This window comes from Xyrauchen texanus, chromosome 43 (genome assembly GCF_025860055.1).
Source record: "Xyrauchen texanus isolate HMW12.3.18 chromosome 43, RBS_HiC_50CHRs, whole genome shotgun sequence".
In the NCBI taxonomy this organism is placed as follows: domain Eukaryota; kingdom Metazoa; phylum Chordata; class Actinopteri; order Cypriniformes; family Catostomidae; genus Xyrauchen; species Xyrauchen texanus.
The window spans coordinates 24027482-24050309 of record NC_068318.1 but is presented as its reverse complement, the minus strand read 5'-3'; the positions used below and the strand labels follow the sequence as shown (position 1 = coordinate 24050309).

General features: G+C 38.2%; 1 protein-coding gene across 4 annotated transcripts in view; it reads right to left on the bottom strand.

The window, feature by feature from the left end:
• stard13a (StAR-related lipid transfer (START) domain containing 13a) overlaps positions 1-22828 on the bottom strand; it is a 75919-nt gene that overhangs the window by 29706 nt on the left and 23385 nt on the right. Inside the window, exon 1 of one of the 4 annotated variants that reach the window (XM_052116415.1) lies at positions 17786-18141. The exons of 1 other annotated variant lie outside the window; for it this stretch is intronic. In XM_052116415.1, coding sequence (XP_051972375.1) covers positions 17786-17909 — 124 coding nt within the window. In that variant the 5' untranslated portion in view covers positions 17910-18141. Of the gene's footprint in view, positions 1-2109; positions 2263-11895; positions 12278-17785; positions 18142-22828 lie in introns of those variants that run through there. 2 more of the 4 variants (XM_052116414.1, XM_052116417.1) reach the window with 2 other exon arrangements.

Sequence of the window (22828 nt, the reverse complement as noted above, 5' to 3'; positions counted from 1 at the left end):
AAATGATTCACCAATAATTTCCGATTACAATAAATGCTCCTGTTTTTATCTGTTAAGGTTTAGCTGTTCAGATGATACAATTTACACTGACATGGGCCAACACAAGGGCTGGTGATCGATCTTGTCCAAATGTACAAAAAGTTTTAATGAATTGGTTCAGTTGGACTGTTAATTTAAGTGAATCGGTGCAAGTAAAAGATTCAGTGCAAGTAAACGATTCACTGATTAATTTTAGCCATTTGAGCCACAGAAGTCTCTGGGTCATCTGGTTTTGCAAAATGTTTAATAAAATTCTCCTGTTTGTAACTATATATTTGACAGACATTGACTTTGACAGTTATATGTTTTTTCTACTTTTATCAGTGTTTAGGGTACATTTATCTGTTAAAGGTGATAAAAACTGACACACAAACATACATGGGGCCAACACGGGGAGGGGGGTTTGATCAACATCGTTCAAATGCACAAAATGCCACACACACAGCGATCACCGCTGCATAGTGGCATGCTGCTATGGCATCTAATCCCAGCCGCCAGGACACGTAGCCCCTCGTGACCCAACCCGGCATTCCTGCTCACCCCAACTTGACAACAGGGAGTGTGCCATGAGAGAGCACAGCAGGCACAGATGCCATACGGAGCCTGAATGCCAAGGGGTGAAGGGCACAATCAAAGGCATTCTTTTTTGATTAAGCAGGCAACACCACTGATTATACAAGAACACAGTTCCAGTGTCCTTAAAAATCACTTTGGCCCACAAATGACTCTGTCAGGACTTTTCATACTTTCTATTGGTTTTCTTGTTGCTCCTTTAGTCTTTGTGTCTGTCACAGAGAGCGACTCAGAGCCAAGAATTGGAGCACTTCCGGTCCATTTCCAATTGAGGCTACTATGACATGAGTATTTCTCTCATGTTAGTGTAAAATATTTTATTCATAAATATTTTCCAAAAGTTTGACTCATTCATTTGAGTGAGAAAAAATTTACTGAGTGCACCTTTAAAGACAAAGCAAATGTTATAATAAAGATAAGTTCATTTGGTGTCTAAAAATGATGTGTGCTTTCGACAGTGCAAGTTTGTCTCTCACGTAAGACCACCTAGGCAGTCAAACCATGATCCTTTTTGAGCTTTATAAAACCTTCTCCCACCAACATTACAGCATTGCTTCTATTCTAAGAAGTCTATTCTTCATCTTAGCACACACAATCAACTTCTACATCACACACACATGCAAACGCACATCTCTCCCATGGGATCTCTGTAGACAGTTCCTGTATTGCTCATCAGAGCATACAGAGTTACAGAGTTAATACAGACAAACACACACACACATACACACTGCAATACATCTGGACCAATGCCAATTTCCCACACATGCTAAAGTGATTTGACAACCATCCACTGGGATCATAAGGAAGTTTCTTGTTTAACTAAACATGACTCTGAAATTCCTATGAATGGAACATATATTCAAAATAACCCAGATGAAAAGAAAATGGAAACTATGGAAATCTCAACATATTATACTGAGAATCGATTCATTATTTTTCAAAGACAGCAAATGAAGAATTTTGCTGAAGAACAAGACCCAGGTAACTTTATGGGGAAAAGTTGATACTTAATGCAGTTTATGCAAAAATGTTGTTTCAAACCAATGTGACTTTCTTTAGTGGAAATTTTGAATAATGTTGTCCCTTTTTCCCCCAAAAAGTAAATGGTGACTGAGACTGTAAGTCATTAACATTCTGCCAAACATCTCAGAATCTCCTTTTGTGTTCCACAGAAGAAATAAACTCATTCAAGTTTGGAACAACATAAGGGTGAGTACATCATGACAACAAAACAACTGAGAAAGTATCCTACACTACAAAAGATTAACATCTACGCAATATTTGTTTCCATCTAAAAACAATTAAAGCAAAGTAACATTAAAACAAACAAAAAACAACAACACATAAATAACTAAACAAAGGCAAATTATGTTATATGGTTAGATTATCGTGACCCATTTAAAAAAGTTACAAAATAATACATGCTTTGCCATACTACTACAAAGCTAAGATTCTTCAGGGTTTCTGGGTAAATTTAAGATGTTGAAGTTATGTTACCTCTAGGCATCGGCAGGCAACTCCGGTTTTGTGAAAGATCCAAAAACCATAGCAGTTTCCAGATTTATTCTATCAGTGTTCTTGAAGAGTCTGCTTCTGAGGTGCGTTTTCTACTATACATTTCAGCTGTGTTTCGGTTTATCCACACTTCACCTCTTGACTGTAATGCCTATGTGCCCATCCCTCTTCCGCCCTCCCCCTACACTCCTCCGAGCAGCTGGAGTATGTACAGTCTGCAGCCCCCCGTCCCCCTGCTCACCCATGAACTTGTGAGAAAATGAACATGTGCTGCAATCTTCATAGCACCATTGATCATACACTCACACACACACTCGTATGCACAGCTGAAGATGCAACCTGTCGGCCTGTCTGCTCCCAGACAGTGACACAATTCAGACAGACATCTAACATGCAGCCAGCGAGGAAAGACAGAAGGTCAGAAATAAATAAATACAGACAGACAGAAAAAGAAAGAATACAAATAAAACATTAAAAAGGAATGTTCACCCAAAAACAACAATTCATCATCAATACACAAACTTTCTCCTCCTTTTTCTGCTGATGTACAGTAATTAAATGGATAGTTCACCCAAAAATTTAAATACACTCATTATTTACTAACCCTCATGATGTCCCAGGCGTATATGGCTTTCTTTCTTCACCAGAACACATATGAAGAAAAATATCTTAGCTTAGTAGGTCCTTAAAATGCAAGTGAATGGAGATTTCTATTCAGCATAAACGTCATCGATGCGACTCCAGCGGATTAAATTAATGTCTTCTAAAATGACACGATCCCCAAGATATTTTTCTATTTTTCTTCAAATGTGTTCTGGTGAAGAAAGAAAGTCATGCACACTAGGGATATCATGAGGGTTAGGAAATGATTAGTGGATTTACATTTTTGGGTTAACTATCCTTTGGGGGTAGTTGTGTTTTAAACAGAAATACATTATGCAAGCTAAATTCTATTGCAAATGCTGTATTGTACGTGTTGTCTAATTAAAGGTCTGTTCTTCTCAATTTCGTTGTCTTCTTACTCATGCAGTCAATGCAAATATGGGCCAGAGGGTAACAATAGAAGTACAAGGAGAAATAACACTGGACAATTATGGTTTACAAAAGAATTTTGAAGACAGGAGAGAAGAGAGATGCCTATGATAGTGTGTGTGTGTGTGTGTGTGTGTGTGTGTGTGTGTGTGTGAGAGAGAGAGAGAGAGAGAGAGTGAGAGAGAGAGAGAGAGAGAGAGAGAGAGAGAGAGAGAGAGAGAGAGAGAGTGATACCAAAGAGTCAAGTGTGGGCTAAGTGGCTTTGGGCACACTGCCCGGAGTCCTCACACATTCTCTTCTGGGAACAAAACGAGACTGCACGCGTGATGGGAAGGAAGACAGATGTGGCAGATACAAGAATGCAGGAATCAAATGGTATGAGAGAGTGAATGGTCAAGACTGAAGTCGTAAAATGTTTTTACTAAAATATATCAAACAGTGCAATACAACTAAATGATACACTTTAATAATAAGTAGCTAATGAGGGGTCTTTTGGGGGTTGCTTATGTACCTCTCACAGCCATGCCTCTATGCCTGTTTAGTTCAAGGGTTTCAACCCTTTACAAACTGCAGGGACTCTCAGCCAACACAGAGACCCATAATATAAAAAGCGTATTATTTATAATACTTTTTTTTGTATCAACAAAATTACTAACATTATATAATGCTTATCAAATCATTGAAGTTCATTCAAAAAGTTAGAAATGTCATAGATTTTTTACAAAATTCTGTGTATCAAACTTTTCCTTCACAGACCCCTGATTGAAAACCCTGACTGTGGTCAATTTATATATTTAGTTGGAAAATACAAAATAGCATACCTTTGCAGTAATCCTTGCAGCATACCCATGTCTTTGTGATTTAAATAGCAACTCTAATTGCATGCAAGTCATATCTATGCTCAGTCAACAGAGGGCCATGAAGAGCAAGGGAAAAAGACCTGAGACCACAGAACTTCACAAAGTGAAACCACATTGGTCAGCTTTATAACAATTTGGCAGTGTGCACCATAGCATCCTTCTGCACAAGTCTTACTATTTCTGCATCATATTGAATGTATCCTGTGCACAGTATGCACATTTTCTGCTTGTTCACAATGCAATGCGCTGCATTTGACCTTACATTTCCAGTGTGAAAAATGAACCGGACGTAATACCATTCATGATTTTGAACATCTTCTTGACTCACTATTTGTTCAGAATTCCAAAAGACATTTTTTACCCAAGAATTTGATTATTTTGCATTTTAAAAACATTTATTTCCAAGATGAAGTATGGGGCCATTGTATTGAAATCCCTCATCCTAACTTTTATTCTGTATTTTGTATTCTTAAAAGAAAGTTCCGGGTCAGAATTTGTGACATAATGTTAATTACGATAAAAAATTATTTGTCCCTCGTTCATAAAGAAAAAGCAAAAATCGCAGTTACAGCATGCCACATACAATGGAAGTAAATGGGGCCAGTCCATAAACATTCAAATACACACTGCATTGGGGGGCCTGGGTAGCTCAGCGAGTATTGACGCTGACTACCACCCCTGGAGTCACGAGTACGAATCCAGGGCATGCTGAGTGACTCCAGCCAGGTCTCCTAAGCAACCAAATTGGCCAGGTTGCTAGGGAGGGTAGAGTCAAATGGGATAACCTCCTCGTGGTCACGATTAGGGGTTCTCGTGCTCAATGGGGCACGTGGTAAGTTGTGCATTGATCGCGGAGGGTAGCTTGAGTCTCCGCTGTGTCATGCACAGCGAGCCATGTGGTAAGATGCACGGATTGACTGTCTCAGAAGCGGAGGGAACTGAGACTTGTCCTCCACTTCCCGGATTGAAGTGAGTGACTGTGCCACCACGAGGACCTAGTGGGAATTGGGCATTCAAATTGGGAGAAAGGGGGATTCAATTTTTTTTAAATACACACCGCTTCAGATGTATTGTCACCAAATGTAAACATTATAGGTGTTAACATGATTTTAGTGTGATAAAATCAGGAATGTACCAGTGTTACAGCATTACCCAAATTCCAGAGTTTACCACTGTTACTTTTCATTTCAAGTTGTGATACTTAACATAACACAAAGAGAAGGTTATGGCCAGTGATGATGTCATTATGGTCTGTCTTCTTGTGGCTGTCTGTCTTTGTTCTTTTAGACACTTCACTCAAAAACTTGCAATTCCTTGAGAAATCTAACAAAATACAAAACAAAAAAACAACACATGAGATAGTTCCCGCCTTTGGTACGTCACTGTTTTGATAAATTCTTAGCTCCATTGACTGCAGAGCAGAGAGCTGCAGTGTGTGGGATGAGAGGAGGTGATTGTTTCTGGATTAAAGGACTAAATTGAATCACTGCCCCTCTGAAGCTCAGACCACATGCATGTCACAGCAGTGCATGATATCACAGATACACACTCACCACCCAGGAATCCACCCTGCATACAAAACAAGAATTAGATAAGAGCACTGATCCCAACCCATGTCAGTTAAACTTATCACTGGATAAACTAGAGATGTTTGTAAAACATACAGGAACCCAGTGGTTAAATCCATTCCATCTTCAATCTCCACATTTGACCAGCCCCAATCAGAATGTGAAAGTCACGTCCAAACTGGAATGTGGAAGTGAAAGTGCAGATTTTCAGTAAAAAAAATACTTAAATATTGACCTGTTTCTTATCCACACCTATCATATCTTCTGAAGATATGGATTTAACCACTGGATTCATATGGATTACTTTTATGCTGCCTTCATGTACTTTTTGGACCTTCAAGTTTCTGGTCACCATTTACTTGCATTGTTAGGAACAAAAAAGCTAAAATATACTTTCTTTGTGTTTTGCAATAGAAAGCATGTCATACACATCTGGGATGGCATGAGGGTGAGTAAATGATGAGAGAATTTTCATTTTTGGGTGAACAATTCCTTTAACTAGTGATACAGAAATGACACCCTTCGCCTGTAATTTTGCATTTTTCATTCAAATAAAAAAGGTCATATTAAGGCAGGAATGTACATAGCAATCTCTTCTGCACACTACATATGAACACCACTCACTTGTGAGTATGACGAACACAGAAGATTGTAGCACATAGTCATTTTTCTAAAGCTACTTACTGTACACTAATTACAGGACAAAAACACCAACAACAACAACAACAGTGACAGCTCACAGAGATTGTCCTTGTCAAGGTTCAAACCTACAACCTTTTAGCTAAAAGCCTAGATTTTTAAAGACTGCAACTTCACAAATTCATTGTACATGCCTAATTGTATTTAGCAGAAATAAGGGCATAACCCATTCAAACCAGACACAAAGAAAAATATTACAGAAATCCACAGATAAAAAAACAAATTAATCAATGAAATTGCTCTGCTTTCTTGTCATTTGTTCCAAGCTGATATTAGAAACAAATAATGACTGATTGACTGAATACATATAGGGTGACATCACACAAAATACTCTGGGACAAAGGATATAACATTAAAGCATGCATAAACCATAGACTTTGACCTTTCCTCGACAACAAAGCTCTTGGAAAACAGATTTTAGGTGCATTAAATTAAAGTAAGTACGAGCGATATACTACAAATTGAGATGCTTATTAAGGCATTGCCATCAGTCCATATTTAGCTGTCCCAGTGGCAGAGCTGCTTTACCAAAGTGTTTTTGATGGAATGGGGTTTCATTCCAACTGACCACCAGAGGCAGTGTAAACACTACTGGATTATCGCAGTTCCAGCAAGATAGGTCGATAGAATATACCAACAAAGTCACGTGGTAATGTATGCTGAGCCCTGGGGGTTATAAACCACAGTCGCTCAGTACTCTGCCTCTTTCACTTTCTCGCCTGGTTGAGATAGGTTGTTTTGGTTAAGTGATATATTGCGCTGTCAAGTGCAGCTTCAAGAGCAGCAAGATACAAGAGGTGTCAGCACGCATCTACGCCACTTCAACGGATTTGAAGTGTTTTAGCCGCGTTTTGGTGAGATTCATTCCTTTTCGTCGGTAACACTGTGCCTCTCGGTGCTATCCGGTGGCTGGTGTTTTCCGCGCTATAAGTTAACGGTCTCCCGTTGACATTATCATCATCCATTCAGTTGTTCTGAACTTTTTTCCTCGAACTTATGTGATACTCTGCGCCCCTCGGTTCAATCCATCGGCCATTTTAGATATTTATTTCTCTTTTTCGTGAGATATTTCTTGACATTACCTGTCTGTTTACCCGGAGGAATTCTATAAATATTATTTTCCTGTCTTCTGTTCAGTACCATCATTCCGCTTGACTTAAACCTTACTGTTCTATCCGAAGGTGTTATTAGCGAGTAACTATGGCTCACAGCTTGATTGCCACTGGTTTCCTACTGAATTTGTAAGCTGTGCCCTAATAATCTCCTCCAGGACGTCATGACATCTGCCCGTCGTGTTTGGGTGTTCAACATCTGAAAGAGGCTCTCACAGTCTTCTACCTATGTCGGAACGGCGGCTCCGTCATGCTGAGTTAGACCCTAATTCAACGGTGAAACTCGGGTAGTTGGACGTAGCCCCTTCTTGCACTCAGAAGCGCAGGGCGTCTGCGGCAGCCGGCGCTCCCCTCCCATCTAAGAGGAGGGCCACATCGTGAAGTGATGAACATTCGCATGTCGAGGAAAATTCACTTTCTAAGATGGTTAGAAACACCTGCTTCACGCACTTCAGCCTGTAACATCTGCTACACCTGTGAAGATGACACAGGAGGATGAGAATGTTCAGAATCGTGGAACAAAGTGGGGCCTGGGTAGCTCAGGGTCTCGAATCTTATAGATTACATTTAAACTGCCTTTTGGAGCATCAAATTTCTGGTCACCATTCACTTGCATTGTGAGGACCAACAGAGCTGAAGTATTCTTTTAAAAATCTTCGTTTGTGTTTTGGCAAAAGACAGAATGTCATACAGATCTAGGTTGGCATGAGGGTGAGTAAAGGATGAGAGAATTTTCATTTTTAGGTGAACTGTCCCTGTAAGCCACACCCACACTAATACATTTTCATTTAAATAATGCATTAATTTAGCTACATTTACAATTACGCCTCTCATCGACAATAGAGTTACATATTCCTCCACCTAAAATAAAGCGTTCCAAAAATGCTCCATTACTGCATGGAAAAAATGACATTAGAAAATATGTTTTTAAATGACAGCCGATTAGTGTGGATGTGGACTCAATATGCTGCCTTTAAAGAGACTGTCACGTTCCTCTGTTGTCTACCCTGTGTTCTGTGTTTCACTATTCACATTCTTGTCATGCTTCCTTGTCTGCTCCGTGTTTTCCTTTTCACCCGTCACCGCTCACGCTCCATGTCACGTTTTCCGTGTTTCACTGTCCTTGTCTAAAACTACATTTCCCACTATCCACCTGCCATCAGCACTGCCCTTTTTGTTCATTGTTCTCACCTGTGTCTAATCCAGTCATCACTCCCTGTGTATTTAAGCCCTGCTTTTTGTTCACTCCCTGTCGATTGTTGAATGTTCATGTCAGGTTTCTTGTTGTGCTTTTGCCCTTGTTTCCTGCCCTCCGTGTTCATCCTTCCAGCTGTGTGTTCGTTTGTGTTAAGTTAAGTTTTTCCCATCGTGGTTTGTTCTTTTGTTCTTATGTTTATTTATTGTTGCTAGTTTTGTTATTAAACCTGCTTTTGGATCCGCTACCCGTCTGCCTTCTCCTGCTTCCCGCATTCGTTACAGAGACCTTGTTTTGGCCAAATACTAAGAATTAAATTTCATAATGCATTGCAGTGAGCTCAGTGAATAAATAAATCCATGTTGGTGGATGAAGCGAGATAACTATTGATTATAAATGTATTACATTTAATACTGAAATCAATCAATAAAAACTAAAATAAAAGGAATATTTCGGGTTCTGTACAAGATCAATTGACAGCATTTGAGACAAAATTTACAGGGACAGCTCCAATCCGGGAAAACGGGCAAGTCTGGTCACCCTACCATGAGTGCTATTTGTGTTCATTCACTTATGAGGTTCCATTACGATTTCAATGCTGCCTTAGAGAACAGCTGTCTATGTAGGCATCAAACAGCAAAGGTGCTAAATCATTTTTGAAACAGAGTTATAGAAAATCTATGTTTTAGCATCTAAATCGTCTGCTTTAATATGCGTAAACAGTGCTTTAGCATCTCAAGAGGAATGCTGATCTATTCTCTCAACATTTAGATAACTGATCTAACCTAAAAGTAAACACCACTCAACTATCTAATTAAGTCTGGGATGTAAATAATGTCAAATCAATTTAAGTCTTGTCTAAACCGGTCCCCTGTTAAGGAGGTGTATATACTGTATATCCTACAGCATGATATGCATCCACATGCCAAAGTCATGACTGGACAAGCCTGTGATTTCAAAAGAATTCTCCAGACATTCAGACCTCAAGACAAATGACAGAGTAACCAGCATGCAGTCCAAGCATTCCTGATGCACTGTGTGTGAGAGAATGTGTGTGTGCATGTATAGACTCCAAGCAAAACTAAAGCTGCCGCACACTGCAAGAATAAAACTTTCTATTGATCTCTAAAATATTTTACTGTTAAACCAATGCAAAGCTTAATTTAAACCTCACCCGTGTTATTAAAAACATATTCAACAAATCATATTTATAAGTTATTATATGTTTCTTATTAATACGTTTTATTTATGAGCGGTCAAATCAAAACAAGCCAATAAGCCAATGAGCTTTAAGAACGTAATACAGGTGTATAAGCCTTATTTGGAACATACGCTGCATGACAAATATATGCAAGTCATGTGTTTTCCTATCATACGCTTAAATAAAAGGGTTATTCATTAATAATACTGTGGATTTGGGACTGGTTTTGCACAAGCTGTTCTCAAGTGCCAACAACACAAAGACTCTTCACATCTAGAAAACACAGGGTGTTTTTTGTCCTGTTGACTGTATTACCACTGAAAACAGAGGATCAGCTTAGTATGTCAGAAATGAGTGCAAAGTGCTTCAAATACACGAAAACAGATTTAAGATAAATGAATGACATATCAAACCAGAACAGAACATTTTGTAACAATACATCATGCCACTTCATTCCGCACAGCTCCAACTGACTTAAGGTTCACTAACATTTCCAGCCGAATACTACTCACTTTATCTCAGTACCCATCCTGTTATTTGACACTTTCGTTGATTGATTAAAGTAATCATGGCTGACTGTGAATACCACATTTCTACAATGGCATCTGAAACAGAAAACTTGATTTTATATGATGCTGCTTCCAAGCCGCTAAGTGTCCAAAATGACACAAAGACAAAGTTATTGAGTACACCTTTAACTCAAACTGTGCTTATATTTACCAAGATATTAAAGCCGGCAATCACAAGTCAGAGATTTCAATATGAACTACTCAACTACTCAAATTCTACCAAATCCAAATGTTCTGGGTGATGCACTAGGGCTGCACGATTATAGCAAAAATCATAATTGTCACAAAGTACCGGTAAGCAACCGTGCGGTTCTTCAGAGTGGCAGATTTCAATGGTGGATATGAGCTGTGCTCCAGAATCTTTTAAGCATTAAATATTGTAATAATGTCTGTTAATGTTAGGCCAAATATAAATTATTTTAAATGGATATCTATGATATAGAATAAATTTGCGTGCGTGTTTGAGCACATCTGGGCAATAGCAATGTGATTTCTGATGGTATCAGAGGTAATATCATGGTACTTTGATATACAATTACCATATTTAAGTACCATTTTGTATTTGCTTCAAAGTACTTTGTAGAATACCATGTTACTACCATGGTAAATTTATATATGATTACCATATTCATATAATATTGTATTTACATGGTGCTTCAAGGTAATTAAAAAAATACCATCCTACTATTGTATTAATATAGTGCGTCCAGGTAATGGTACATGTCCAAAAAACATGGTAATGCCATGGTACTTTTGTATGTGTTTTCGTGTAGGTTAATAAGTGTTTTGATACTCTTGGAAAATGTATTTACAAGCTGCAAAAGTGTTGAACTTAATAAAGACCTTCATCACTGGCAAACGATAGGATGCATTTGCATGTTTCGTTTCAATTGATTGTAGATCCACTGCAACCAGTGTTATCTTTATTTTCTGAGTTATAAAATATTCTGTGAACTTGTTGCCAAGTGAGAGCGTGCACCAAATGATTCAGCAGCATGTGCATAAGCTTTCTGGGTCACTCAGATTGAATCGCAAACCGATTCCGACTGCTTTCCTATCACGTGTGACCAATTAAAAGATGAGTGATTCAATTGTGATCTTTAGTTTTGATTCAAAACTGCCATTAGTAAACACCGGGTACAAGGCATGATGTAGCAGTGCAGCTTTTGTCAACGCTATGCCGCTACCATGTCAAAAATATAGTTTTGCTACAGAAAAGATACTTAATTTAAAAACTAGTGAAGCTACCACCTCGCTACTCAGAAATGTAGTTAAGCTAATAGCTTTGCTATTTGTAGCAAAACTACTGCCCATCACTGGTCTTCCTATATGGCAACAACAATCTCATTTCTATTTGTATTTCACCTAAAGAATTTTAGAAGAAACATCTGACACACAGTTGATACTTGAAACATGACCCAAAATCCATAGAAAGACTTGACATGTGTCCAAACCTGAAGACAGGTAAACAAGAGAAGTTCCAACAAAAAACTTCAATCAGACCAAAATGTTAACCAAAGCACCTCTCATACCTTGGGTTATATTCTTCAGCAGCTGTTGCCTAGCAATGATACGAGCCAGGCGTAGTCCAGATCGCCTGTGGTGACTATCCAGTCTGAGGTATATATCTTGAGTTTCTGGTGTCATGCTTCCCAAACACTCACTGTCCATACATTCGTCTGAGACATCAGTTAGCGTTGCGTCCATATCTCAACTGTCCACAGGTACAGAGACAGAATCACTCCAAAATGCTTCCTTCTGACTTGTCAATCTGTCACTTCCTAAACTCAAGCAAATACAGTCAGATATGTACTGAGCATTCCAGTGTTAACATCTACTGTGTTTAAAGTCAACAGCTAACATTTACTGCCAAGCGGTAGACTAATCCTCTCCTATTTCTAAGTTATCATTTACTCACTGAACTCTGACAAATATGCAGACACAAACATACCTAGGCAAGTCAGTTCAGACTTGAGTGCACACTTTCTTCTGCACTCCACCTTAATGGTCATGTGACCAGAAAACAAGCCAATAAAGTTGGAAGTGTGGGATGCATTGTGCAGCCAACTGAACTGCAGCCAAATACCTGCCTCAGTCATTTTTGAGTGTTTCGAGAATTGAAGTCTAGTGGCTTTTTTAAAGTCAAAACAGAGTCGATTGTACATAATGGTATGCATGTATATATAGAAAGAAACACTAAGAGTTGTGGTATTACTGAACCATGATGACAACATGCTCAAAATATAAGGTCAAGTTCAATTAAATTATACACAAGATGTCAGCTGCTGACATAGCTTCAATGAACCATGAACTGACCTCATAACAACACAGGAAACATCAGTCAGTTTTGAATCATGAATCCCCTGCAGAGAAAAAAGGATTCTGTCTGCATGAGAAATTCTTATGATGTCTCATACAGACAAGAGATATTCTAAGTTGGCGAATGTTTTGAATATACTGTATATCCATCACATTTCACTCCAAAATTCCCATTACCCTCAAAGTTGAGTCTCAATTCTGTAATACAGTATTTTTTTTTTACTGTATTGTAGTAAAGAAATTACTATGATATGTTTTTTAATCAGCATTAAGGCAATACACCAAATAAAATTATGATGTATACTTTACAATTTAAAAAATTGTCATGTTGAGAGTAACTTTTTTGCTTTTTACAGTAATGAAAATTGGGAGGGAGATTGTCCCTACTAGTCATGAGAATAAAATACCAATACAAAAGAAAAATCATACAGATCCTAAATATAGAACCACTTTCTGTAATCAAAATTAGAGGTAAACAGATATATATTGTTTTTACCAATTAATAAATTTTGCAACACCGTTTTGGAACTATCGGTTATAAGGAAACATTTACACCAGTAATTTTAGTGTTAAAGCAACCTCTGCAGGTAAAATCAATACAATCACTTAGACCTCATGGGGATTTGCTATATCTAAATCTTTCATCATTGACCATAATCTTCAGACTATTTATCAGAGACAGGCCACTTCTATTAAAATTATTGGGAGAAATTGGAAAGCTCTAGCGGCCAACGGTCAACAGATGTAGAAAGGAAGTCCTGTCTTACAAGTAAAAGAGCCTAATCACCTAAAATGCATACGCATTAGCTATACAAGCCAGGAAAATTGTGCTTTTTAGTGTAATATAAGGTAAAGGAGCACAATTTATGATACTAGTGTTGTCAGATTTTAGTGCTAATTTGAAATATATTGTTTAAACTTAAGTTTGTCAAGCAGTTTTTGAGATTTCGTGATCCACCATTCAAGTAGATTGGAGCTGCACTGTCATGAGTGGAAATAGTCTCCTGGGACTGACTTGCTAGAAAAGACATTAGCTTTGTCTCGTTTTGAAGGCTGCATTCTCCAGAGGTCACATTTGTTAGCCACATACGTTATCGAGGCTGTCTCGTTTCAGAAAAGCAAGTAGGACACTCTGAATGCAGCCTTCAAATGCGACCTTCTTTTATAGGAAATTGGAGGATGCATGAAGTGTATCCTTCAATGGACACTCACAACCACTTCTTTGCTTCAACGGAAATGAGCATCATTTGTCTAAATAAATTACGCCAATTTGCTCTAAAATAGGATTTTCAAACTCAAGTAATATTGATTCCAAAGTTAAAGTAATATATAATTTAAATAATGTATAATAGACTAAAAGTACACCTGAAAAATCGATTTTCTTTTATTTCTCCATCATTATAACTCCTCTAAAATTTACCTCATACATTCCCTTCTAAGGGACTTTGTTCCCTTCTCACTCAAAGCGCTCGTGCTTGTTAAAGAGTGGAGTGCTGTCATAGCAACCATGATAAGTTCTGTTTCCGTTTGTCCTACGAAGGCTGTCTCATTTAAATGTGGCCTATTTTTATTTATTTTTTATATAATCGAGTCATAAATTGAAGCGAGGGCATGCAAAGAAAAATGTGACGACATGGAAACGTGCCCGTCAGCACACACATTGTGTCTCCAACTTCATACCTTGTGAAAAATAATAAACTCATTCTACATGTAAAGTATATATATATATATATATATATGTGCAACAACTCTCAGTAAGCAAGCCAAAGGTGACAATGGCATGGGAAAACCTGATAAGATGTCTAGTTTGGATGAGGAAAAAGCCTTGGGAGGAACCAGACTCAGCAGGGGGAGCCCATCAACCTACAACTATCAACTATTTAAATGTATTTTAACTATTTAAATTAAATGTTTACAAACCAAGGAGGTCTATAATACCTGGAGAAAGCTATGCATTACCATTACCATTCATCTCAAAGCAGTTGCTTGGTTGGGGCATGATCCCCCAGAATTATGTGTCCATCTTTGCTAACAGGCACTCTGTTTTGGGCACAGATATTTCTGAGCCAGTCATCTGAGTTGCAAATTCCATGTGACCAATCACTGTGGAGCAGCATTTGATGTAATTCACTTTTCTTTCTTTTTTTCACTTTATTTTATGTCATGACAACACTGATTGGCTGATGGCATCACAACATGCACAGTCCCAAGCACTTCACTAGTGACAGGTATGCCTATAATCCAGCCACAGTTTATGATATTATTGAACCAGTAATTAGAATTTAAGGGATAATTCACTCAAAAATGTACATTCTCTCATAATTTACTTACCCTCGTTCCATACCAGATGTGTATGACTTGCTTTCTTTTGATTAACACAATATTTCAGCTCTGTAGGTCCACACAATGCAAGTGAATGAGTACCAAAATTCTGAAGCTTCAAAATGCAGATAAGCGATATGACAAGTGTGGGTGGAAATCAATATTTAAGGCTTTTTTACTTTAAATTCTCCTCCCTGCCCAGTAGGTGGTGGTATGCACAGAGAATGTGAATCGCAAGTTAAAATGTGGAAAGTGGAAAGTAGAAAAATGTGAATGTGTAAAAAAGGACTTTAATATTGATCTGTTTCTCACCCACACTTATCATTTCGCATCTGAGGATATGGATTTAACCGCTGGGGTATGGTTTACTTTTATGCTTCCCTTATGTGCTTTTGGAGCTTCAAAATTTTGGTTCCATTTCACTTGTATTGTATGGACCTACAGAGCTGAAATAATCTTCTAAAGAATCTTTGTGTTCCGCAGAAGAAAGAAAGTCATACACATATGGGATGGCATGATGGTGAGTAAATGATGATAGAATTTTTGTAGGTTAACTATCCCTTTAAATTAAATATTATGATAAATTATAGTAAGAACTGAGTCTATCCTGGGGTATTATAAGGGATGAAGGTGTGTATAACAGAGACAGGTACTTTGAAAGATCTTTCTGGAGGGAGTCCTTGGAGATTACTGCCCTCTGGTGGTCATGGAGTGAATTTCATTTTCAAAGATGTCATTCATAATTCATGCAGTTCAGCTAAGAACATCTCTCAGTCTTCTTAACCGTTAAAGAATGAAGTCCAGCCAATACACCCACAAAAAGGCTGTGCCAAAATTACCTAAACATGACTTGATCCATGAAAACAAGCCCTGTGTTATTAAGAGCATTTACTCATATGAGCTAAATTCACTGCAGGTCAACCAGAGGTGAGTTGTTCATGGTCTAAATCAGGCAGGACGATGCACATGGTAATCCCACACGTTTTACCAACAACTGTAGTCCATATGCTCAATATTGATGGAATCCACTCAAAAGTGGCACTAATATGGTCACAAAGCTATTAAAGATGACATGTTTAATAAATCCATCTTTTTATGTGATGTTTACCCAAGAGATAAAAGAGCTGGAATATAAATCAGGGTATAAAGAGAAAAATTAGGTTTCTGGGTTGATGGGAAGAGAAGAGAGTTTCCTCTCTCAGTGTGTCCAAAATTGCTTATAAACAAGCTTTTCCTTAAAGGCATGAATGAGTAAACAAAGCACTGCCATTTATGTGATAATGGTCCCTGTTTTACAAGATCAAATTACTTCATTTCTCATGGTAGAAAACAGCAAAGTGTCCAAACACATGTCAAAATTACATTCAAGAAACAGTTGAGTATTGTTGTATTTAACTATAAACCAATCAGCCACAACATTTAAACCACCTGCCTAATGTTGGGTAGGTCCCTCTTGTGCTGCCAAAACACTGCCAACCAGCATATCTCAGAATAGCCTTCTGAGATGATATTCTTCTCACCACAATTGTACAGAGTGATTATCTGAGTTACTGTAGACTTTGTCAGTTTTAACCAGTCTGGCCATTCTCTGTTGATCTCTTGCATCAACAAGGCATTTCTGTCCGCAGAACTGCTGCTCGCTGGATGTTTTTTGATTTTGGCACCATTTGATGTAAATTCTAGAGACTATTGTGTATGAATATCCCAGGAGATCAGCGTTACAGAAATAATCAAACCAGCCTGTCTGGCACCAACAATCATCCATGCGATTATCTAATCAGCCAATAATGTGGCAGCAGTGCAGTGCATAAAATCATGCAGATACGGGTCAGGAGCTTCAGTTAATGTTCACATCAACCATCAGAATGGAGAGAAAAAATGTGATCTCAGTAATCTGGACCGTGGCATGATTGTTGGTGCCAGATGGGCTGGTTTGAGTATTTCTGTAACTGCTATTTTCATGCACAACAGTCTCTACAATTTACTCAGATTGGTGCAAAAATAAATAAATAAAAAAACATCCAGAGAGCAGCAGTTCTGCAGACAGAAACACCTTGTTGATGAGAGAGGTCAACAGAGAATGGCCAGACTGGTTCAAACTGACAAAGTCTACAGTAACTCAGATAACTGCTCTGTACAATTGTGGTGAGAAGTATATAATCTCAGAATGCTATTCTGAGATGCTGGTTGGCAGTGTTTTGGTGGCACGAGGGGAACCTACACAATATTAGGCAGGTGGTTTTAATGTTGTGGCTGATCGGTGTATAAATCTATTATGTTAATTTTATTAAGTATTGCAATTTCTTATATTCGTTTAGTTTAATATAATTACGGGTACCCAAAAACATTCTCTAAGTGAGTAGAAGGATACAATAGGAGATACATGTGAAATTCTGAGCAGTTACTACAGCACTGTATTATGTTGAGCTGAGAACTGAAATATTGAAATTGCATGCACTCTGTGTAATAGGATCCATTTGCACAAAAACTTAGCCTACTTTTCAGAGGGTATGAAAGAATGTAATAATATTAATACAAATGTGACACTGAGTTGGTTTTTGAGCTTTTACAAGAACTATAGTATACAAAAATTCATGTTGAACTTGCCAAGAACTGGTCAAAACAATACTGTACTTCATACTATACTAAACAATCGCTACTATACTATTATTTCATAGAACCCATGTGTCTGGTATAGCCTATGATAAAATTGTGCATCGTTATTTACAGTATTTGTAAAAGGTCATTCTAGCGCTGGGCTTGTAAAGTACCGTCACTGACCTGCCAGTCGTTTGTCCCGTATATTTCTCCAGAGTAAATCCCAGGCTTTGGATGTGGAGTCGCGCAGCTGTTCGCTGATGGACCGCCGCAGCTGCAGTTTACTCGACTTTCGCTTCGTTGTCATTGTTAATGGTGAGACATAATCGCGCAGCTCCCAGGTTTTCGATACGCGTACCGTTATCCGTTATCCGCCCGGTCGTCGGGTCTCTGGTGCCGCAGTTGTCTTCACTCCACCTGATAAGCGGCGTTGCTTCACCTTGCAGCAGGAGAAAATACTAAGCGTTTATATTGCGCTCCGGTAAGAGAGTATTTCGAACGGGCAGTCCACTCGGATGAGTTTCATGCTGCTGTAGAGGTTTTCCCGCGTCTCCAAGGAGCACAATATGACAGTGATATTAGCAGTGTGAAATTTCCAAGCACTAGTGCAACTCTCTCTCTCTCTCTCTCTCTCTCTCTCTCTCTCTCTCTCTCTCTCTCTCTCTCTCTCTCTCATTTCAATTGATACTACATTTCTCCGTGCTAAAATCTACTAAAATACTAAAATCTCCGCGCAGTTTCAACAGCGAAATCTTGACAGGGAAATACTCGTGAAATGGGGTAGTTTTACATGTAGACTATATTTAAGTTTTTCATCATTTTAATCACATTTGAGCTTGTTTGCAACCAGTGGTGATAGTGTCCCAAATAAAAAAATTACCTGGTCTCTAAAACTCAGATATTTACATTTATATACAGTACATATGTTAAATGTGTAATTTTTTTCCATAATATTTTTTATAATGGGTGTTGTAATTATACTCCCACATGCACTTACAAAATGTTTATCAGAATCAGCTTTATTGCCAAGTGTGGTTACACATACAAGGAATTTGTCTTGGTGACAGGAGCTTCCAGTATACAACAATACAAAAACAGCAGCAAGACATAGATAATTAAAAACAAAACCCCCCAAAAATAATAATAAAAATAAAGAATTAGACATATACGTACATACGTACATACTTCATACATACCCACATACACACACGTACTGCAAATCTATTACAAATCCTTTATATATAGAACAAAAACCAATAATCCTCTCAGTAGTCTGAACTATCCTTTGTAGTCTTCTGATGTCTAATTTCATAGCTGCACTAAACCAGACAGTTACTGAAGTGCAGAGGACAGTCTCAATGACTGCTGTGTAGAACTATTTCAGCAGCACCTGTGGCAGGTTGAATTTCCTCAGCTGGCGAAGGAAGTCCAACCTCTGTTGGGCCGTTTTCAATGTGTGTCTCCCACTTCAGGTCCTGTGAGATAGTAGTGCCCAGGAACCTGAATGACTCCAATGTTGCCACAGTGCTGTTTAGAATGGTGAGGGGGACAATGTTGGGGTGTTCCTCCTAAAGTCCACAATCATCTCCACCGTTTTAAGCGTGTTCAGCTCCAGGTTGTTTTGACTGCACCAGACAGCCAGCCTTTCAACATCCTTTCGATATGCAGACTCATCATCATCTCGGATGAGGCCGATGACAGTGGTGTCGTCTGCAAACTTCAGGAGCTTGACAGAGGGATCCTTGGTGGTGCAGTCATTGGTGTAAAGGGAGACGAGTAGTGGGGAGAGCACACATCCCTGGGGGGAACCAGTGCTGATGGTACAGGTGGTGGAAGTTAATTTTCCCTGCCTCACAAGCTGCTGCCTGTCTGTCAGAAAGCTGGTAATCCACTGAGAGATAGACATGGGAACAGGGAGTTGGTTTAACTTAGAACAGCTGGGAAGATTGTGTTGAAAGCCGAGCTGAAGTCCACAAAAAGGATCCTTGCGTATGTCCCTGGTCGGTCCAGATGTTGCAGGACATGATGCAATCCCATGTTGACTGAATCTTCCACAGACCTGTTTGCTCGATAAGCAAATTGAAGGGGATCTAGAAAGGGTTCAGTGATGTCCTTCAGGTAGGCCAACACCAGTCTCTCAAATGTCTTCATGACCACAGATGTCAGGGCGACAGGTCTGTAGTCGTTAAGTCCTGTGATTTTTGGTTTCTTAGGGACAGGGATAATAATTGGGACTTCACAGTGCTCCAGTGACCTATTGAAGATCTGTGTGAAGACGGTGCTGCGGTATCATTAGAAGATTGAAAGGTAATGTTGAAATAACTCAACATTACCTTTTCTAAATTATGAGCAATAGTAATAATTACACAAAAATGCGAAAAATATTCAAACGAACAGTGCTGTCACTATTTGACATGCCGTATCAACTATAATTACTAATTACACTTAATATACCAAGGTAAACATTTATGTCTATGTTGCCCTTGTGTTTTGATATTTAAAGGCCCCTGCATACTTCCTATGAAATTGAAGAAAGAATGGGTGTGACATAATTTAGAACAAAATCTGTGAACAAAAAACTGTGTTTTTGCATTTGTTTCTTTGGTTTATAACAGCTTGCCAGTGCAAACTTTCAGGAAAGCTTATTACCAGCTGCTAAACACCTTACTGCCATTGGTCCTCGTCATCGGTAGGTGCGACTTGGAGCTTCACCTACTTTGAGGCCAACCGTTCAGTCAAGAACACACAGGGGTGTAGGATTATTAGCGAGCTGCTGAAAATTTACCAACATCTGTATGATCATTTGCATTGAGACATTTTCCAAGACCATATCATGTGATATTTTTGTTTAATTAGATTACAAAAGAAATCCATTCTACTCAAATACTGTTGTATTTGAGTGCCCATTCACCCTTTTGTTTTAAATGCTGCTTCACTCATGTGCCTTCTGCAGTGAAAGCCACACAGTAATATATATATATATATATATATTTGTCTGTGTTCTGACCATTAACACTCTTTTATGCACCCATCTTTGCAGTAGTATCAGTAGTATCAGTGTATTTGTCTGTATTCTGACCATTAACACTCTTTTATGCACCCATCTTTGCAGTAGTATCAGTGTCATCATAAAATACAATAACAGAGTTTAATTGGCACATATTATGGCTTTGTGTAGCATGTTAGTGCATTAGCTCTATAAATTCAGAATGTAAACAAGACAAACTACATATTATCTACTGTATATTTATTACTTAAAGGGGGACCTATTATGCAAAATTCACTTTTACATGGTGTTTGTACAGAAATGTGAGTCGGCAGTGTGTACACAACCACCCTACAATGTTAAAAGTCCACCCAATCCTCTTTCTTATATTTCTATTAATCAAAAACAGTGTCAAAATGAATGGCTTTTGTTTCTGTTCTAAAGTGACATCACTTTAGAGCAGGCCTCGCCCATGACTGGTGACAGACTCCACCCTAATATCATAGATCCTCCCCTGAGTGATCTCCACACAGACTGCCATTTTTTCCGCGCTAGAGCAGATACAATGAGATGAATAATGTCTCAGCTTCGTAAACATCATAAGTGTTCTGTTGTTGGCTGTAAAAGTGAACATAAGAGTCTTCATGTTCTCCCAGCATCAGAGCCACTGAAGACGCAGGTGACAAGTTTTGTTTTTGAAGGAAATGTGCCCCAAAACATACAAAAATGTGTGTATGTTTGTGCAAATCATTTTACACCAGACTGCTTTGTGAATGAGTGTCAATATAAAATTTTTATTCTCAAGTATGGATCAGTACCAACTGTTCGTGTTCCAGCTTTATATCCTGAAGATGTAAGTATCGCACTTTATATATTGTGAATGTTTGCAAATCACCTTTCCAAATGTGCTTGTTAGCTGATCCCATAGCTAATGCAGCTAAAGTTATCATTGTCTCTGATTGTATGCACAGAGACCAGATATACATATTCATACATATATGGCTGAACTCCGGTATTTAGTCATATTGGTTCTGATTTGTTGTTGCTGTAGTATCTGAAGCAGGAGCTGTAAAGGCACAGCCCTCTTCCGGGAAAAGGGGTGGTGAGCAGCAGCTCATTTGCATTTAAAGAGACACACACGAAATCAGAGTGTTTTGATTCCACCTTAAAAGAGGCATTTACAACATGGTATAATAAATGATCCGTGGGGTATTTTGAGCTGAAATTTCACAGACACATTCTGGGGACACTTGAGACTTATATTACATCTTGTAAAAAGGGGCATAATAGGTCTCATTTAATATCAGTGTTCCCCAATTAGTTTTCACCACGGGACAAATTCTTTCAACAATACGAAGCCTTTTGGGCAACTGCCCTCAGTAATATGAATATTGTTATTATTATTACAATTATTGTTTTTATTGTTTTTGTTGTTGAAAGAGTCACAACATAAATATTCAGATGTCAGAAGTTCTTTTTCTCAGTATTAGTAGCCTGTTTTATTTATACAAACAATTATGAACATTTTGTTTGTATACAGATACACAAAAACTACACAACTTATTAAAAATTAAACACATTTTTAACCAATTAAAAAAACCTCCATGTCCTCCATGCGAGTCAACTGTTCATGCTCATCTCCAAACGAGATCTTCTCCCTGCATTTTCCCTAATTGCAGATTCAAGGATTAGACCTGTTAGCATTAATATTGTTATTGTTATTCATCAGCCAATTAACAAAGACAATTGCATCTATGTGAACTTCTGCAGTTAAACCAGGATGGACTTCAAAGACACTGCTCATTAATCTTACAGTTCATACAAAATCTTTGTTTAAACACTGACTCTTAACACTTACTTAGTTTAATCATTTTAAACCATAACTTGCACTATACATAAGTAATATTGACATTATATTCATGATGTTAGTCAGAGGGGAACTGGCCCCCACAGTGAGTCTGGTTTCTCCCAATCTTATTTTTCTCCATTAATCAACATCTTATGAGTTTTGTGTTCCTTGCCAGTCGCCTTCAGCTTGCTCACTGGGGTTATTAATACACTTCTTATTGAATTACTTATTTTTAAACATGATTAACAATCGTATTTTATCTAATTACACAGTGATGACTCATCGAACTTATAGACATAACAGTTTCCTTTTCTGTTAATGCCTGATCTTCTGTAAAGCTGCTTTGAAACGATGTGTGTTGTGAAAGGTTCTATAAAAAATTAAATTGACT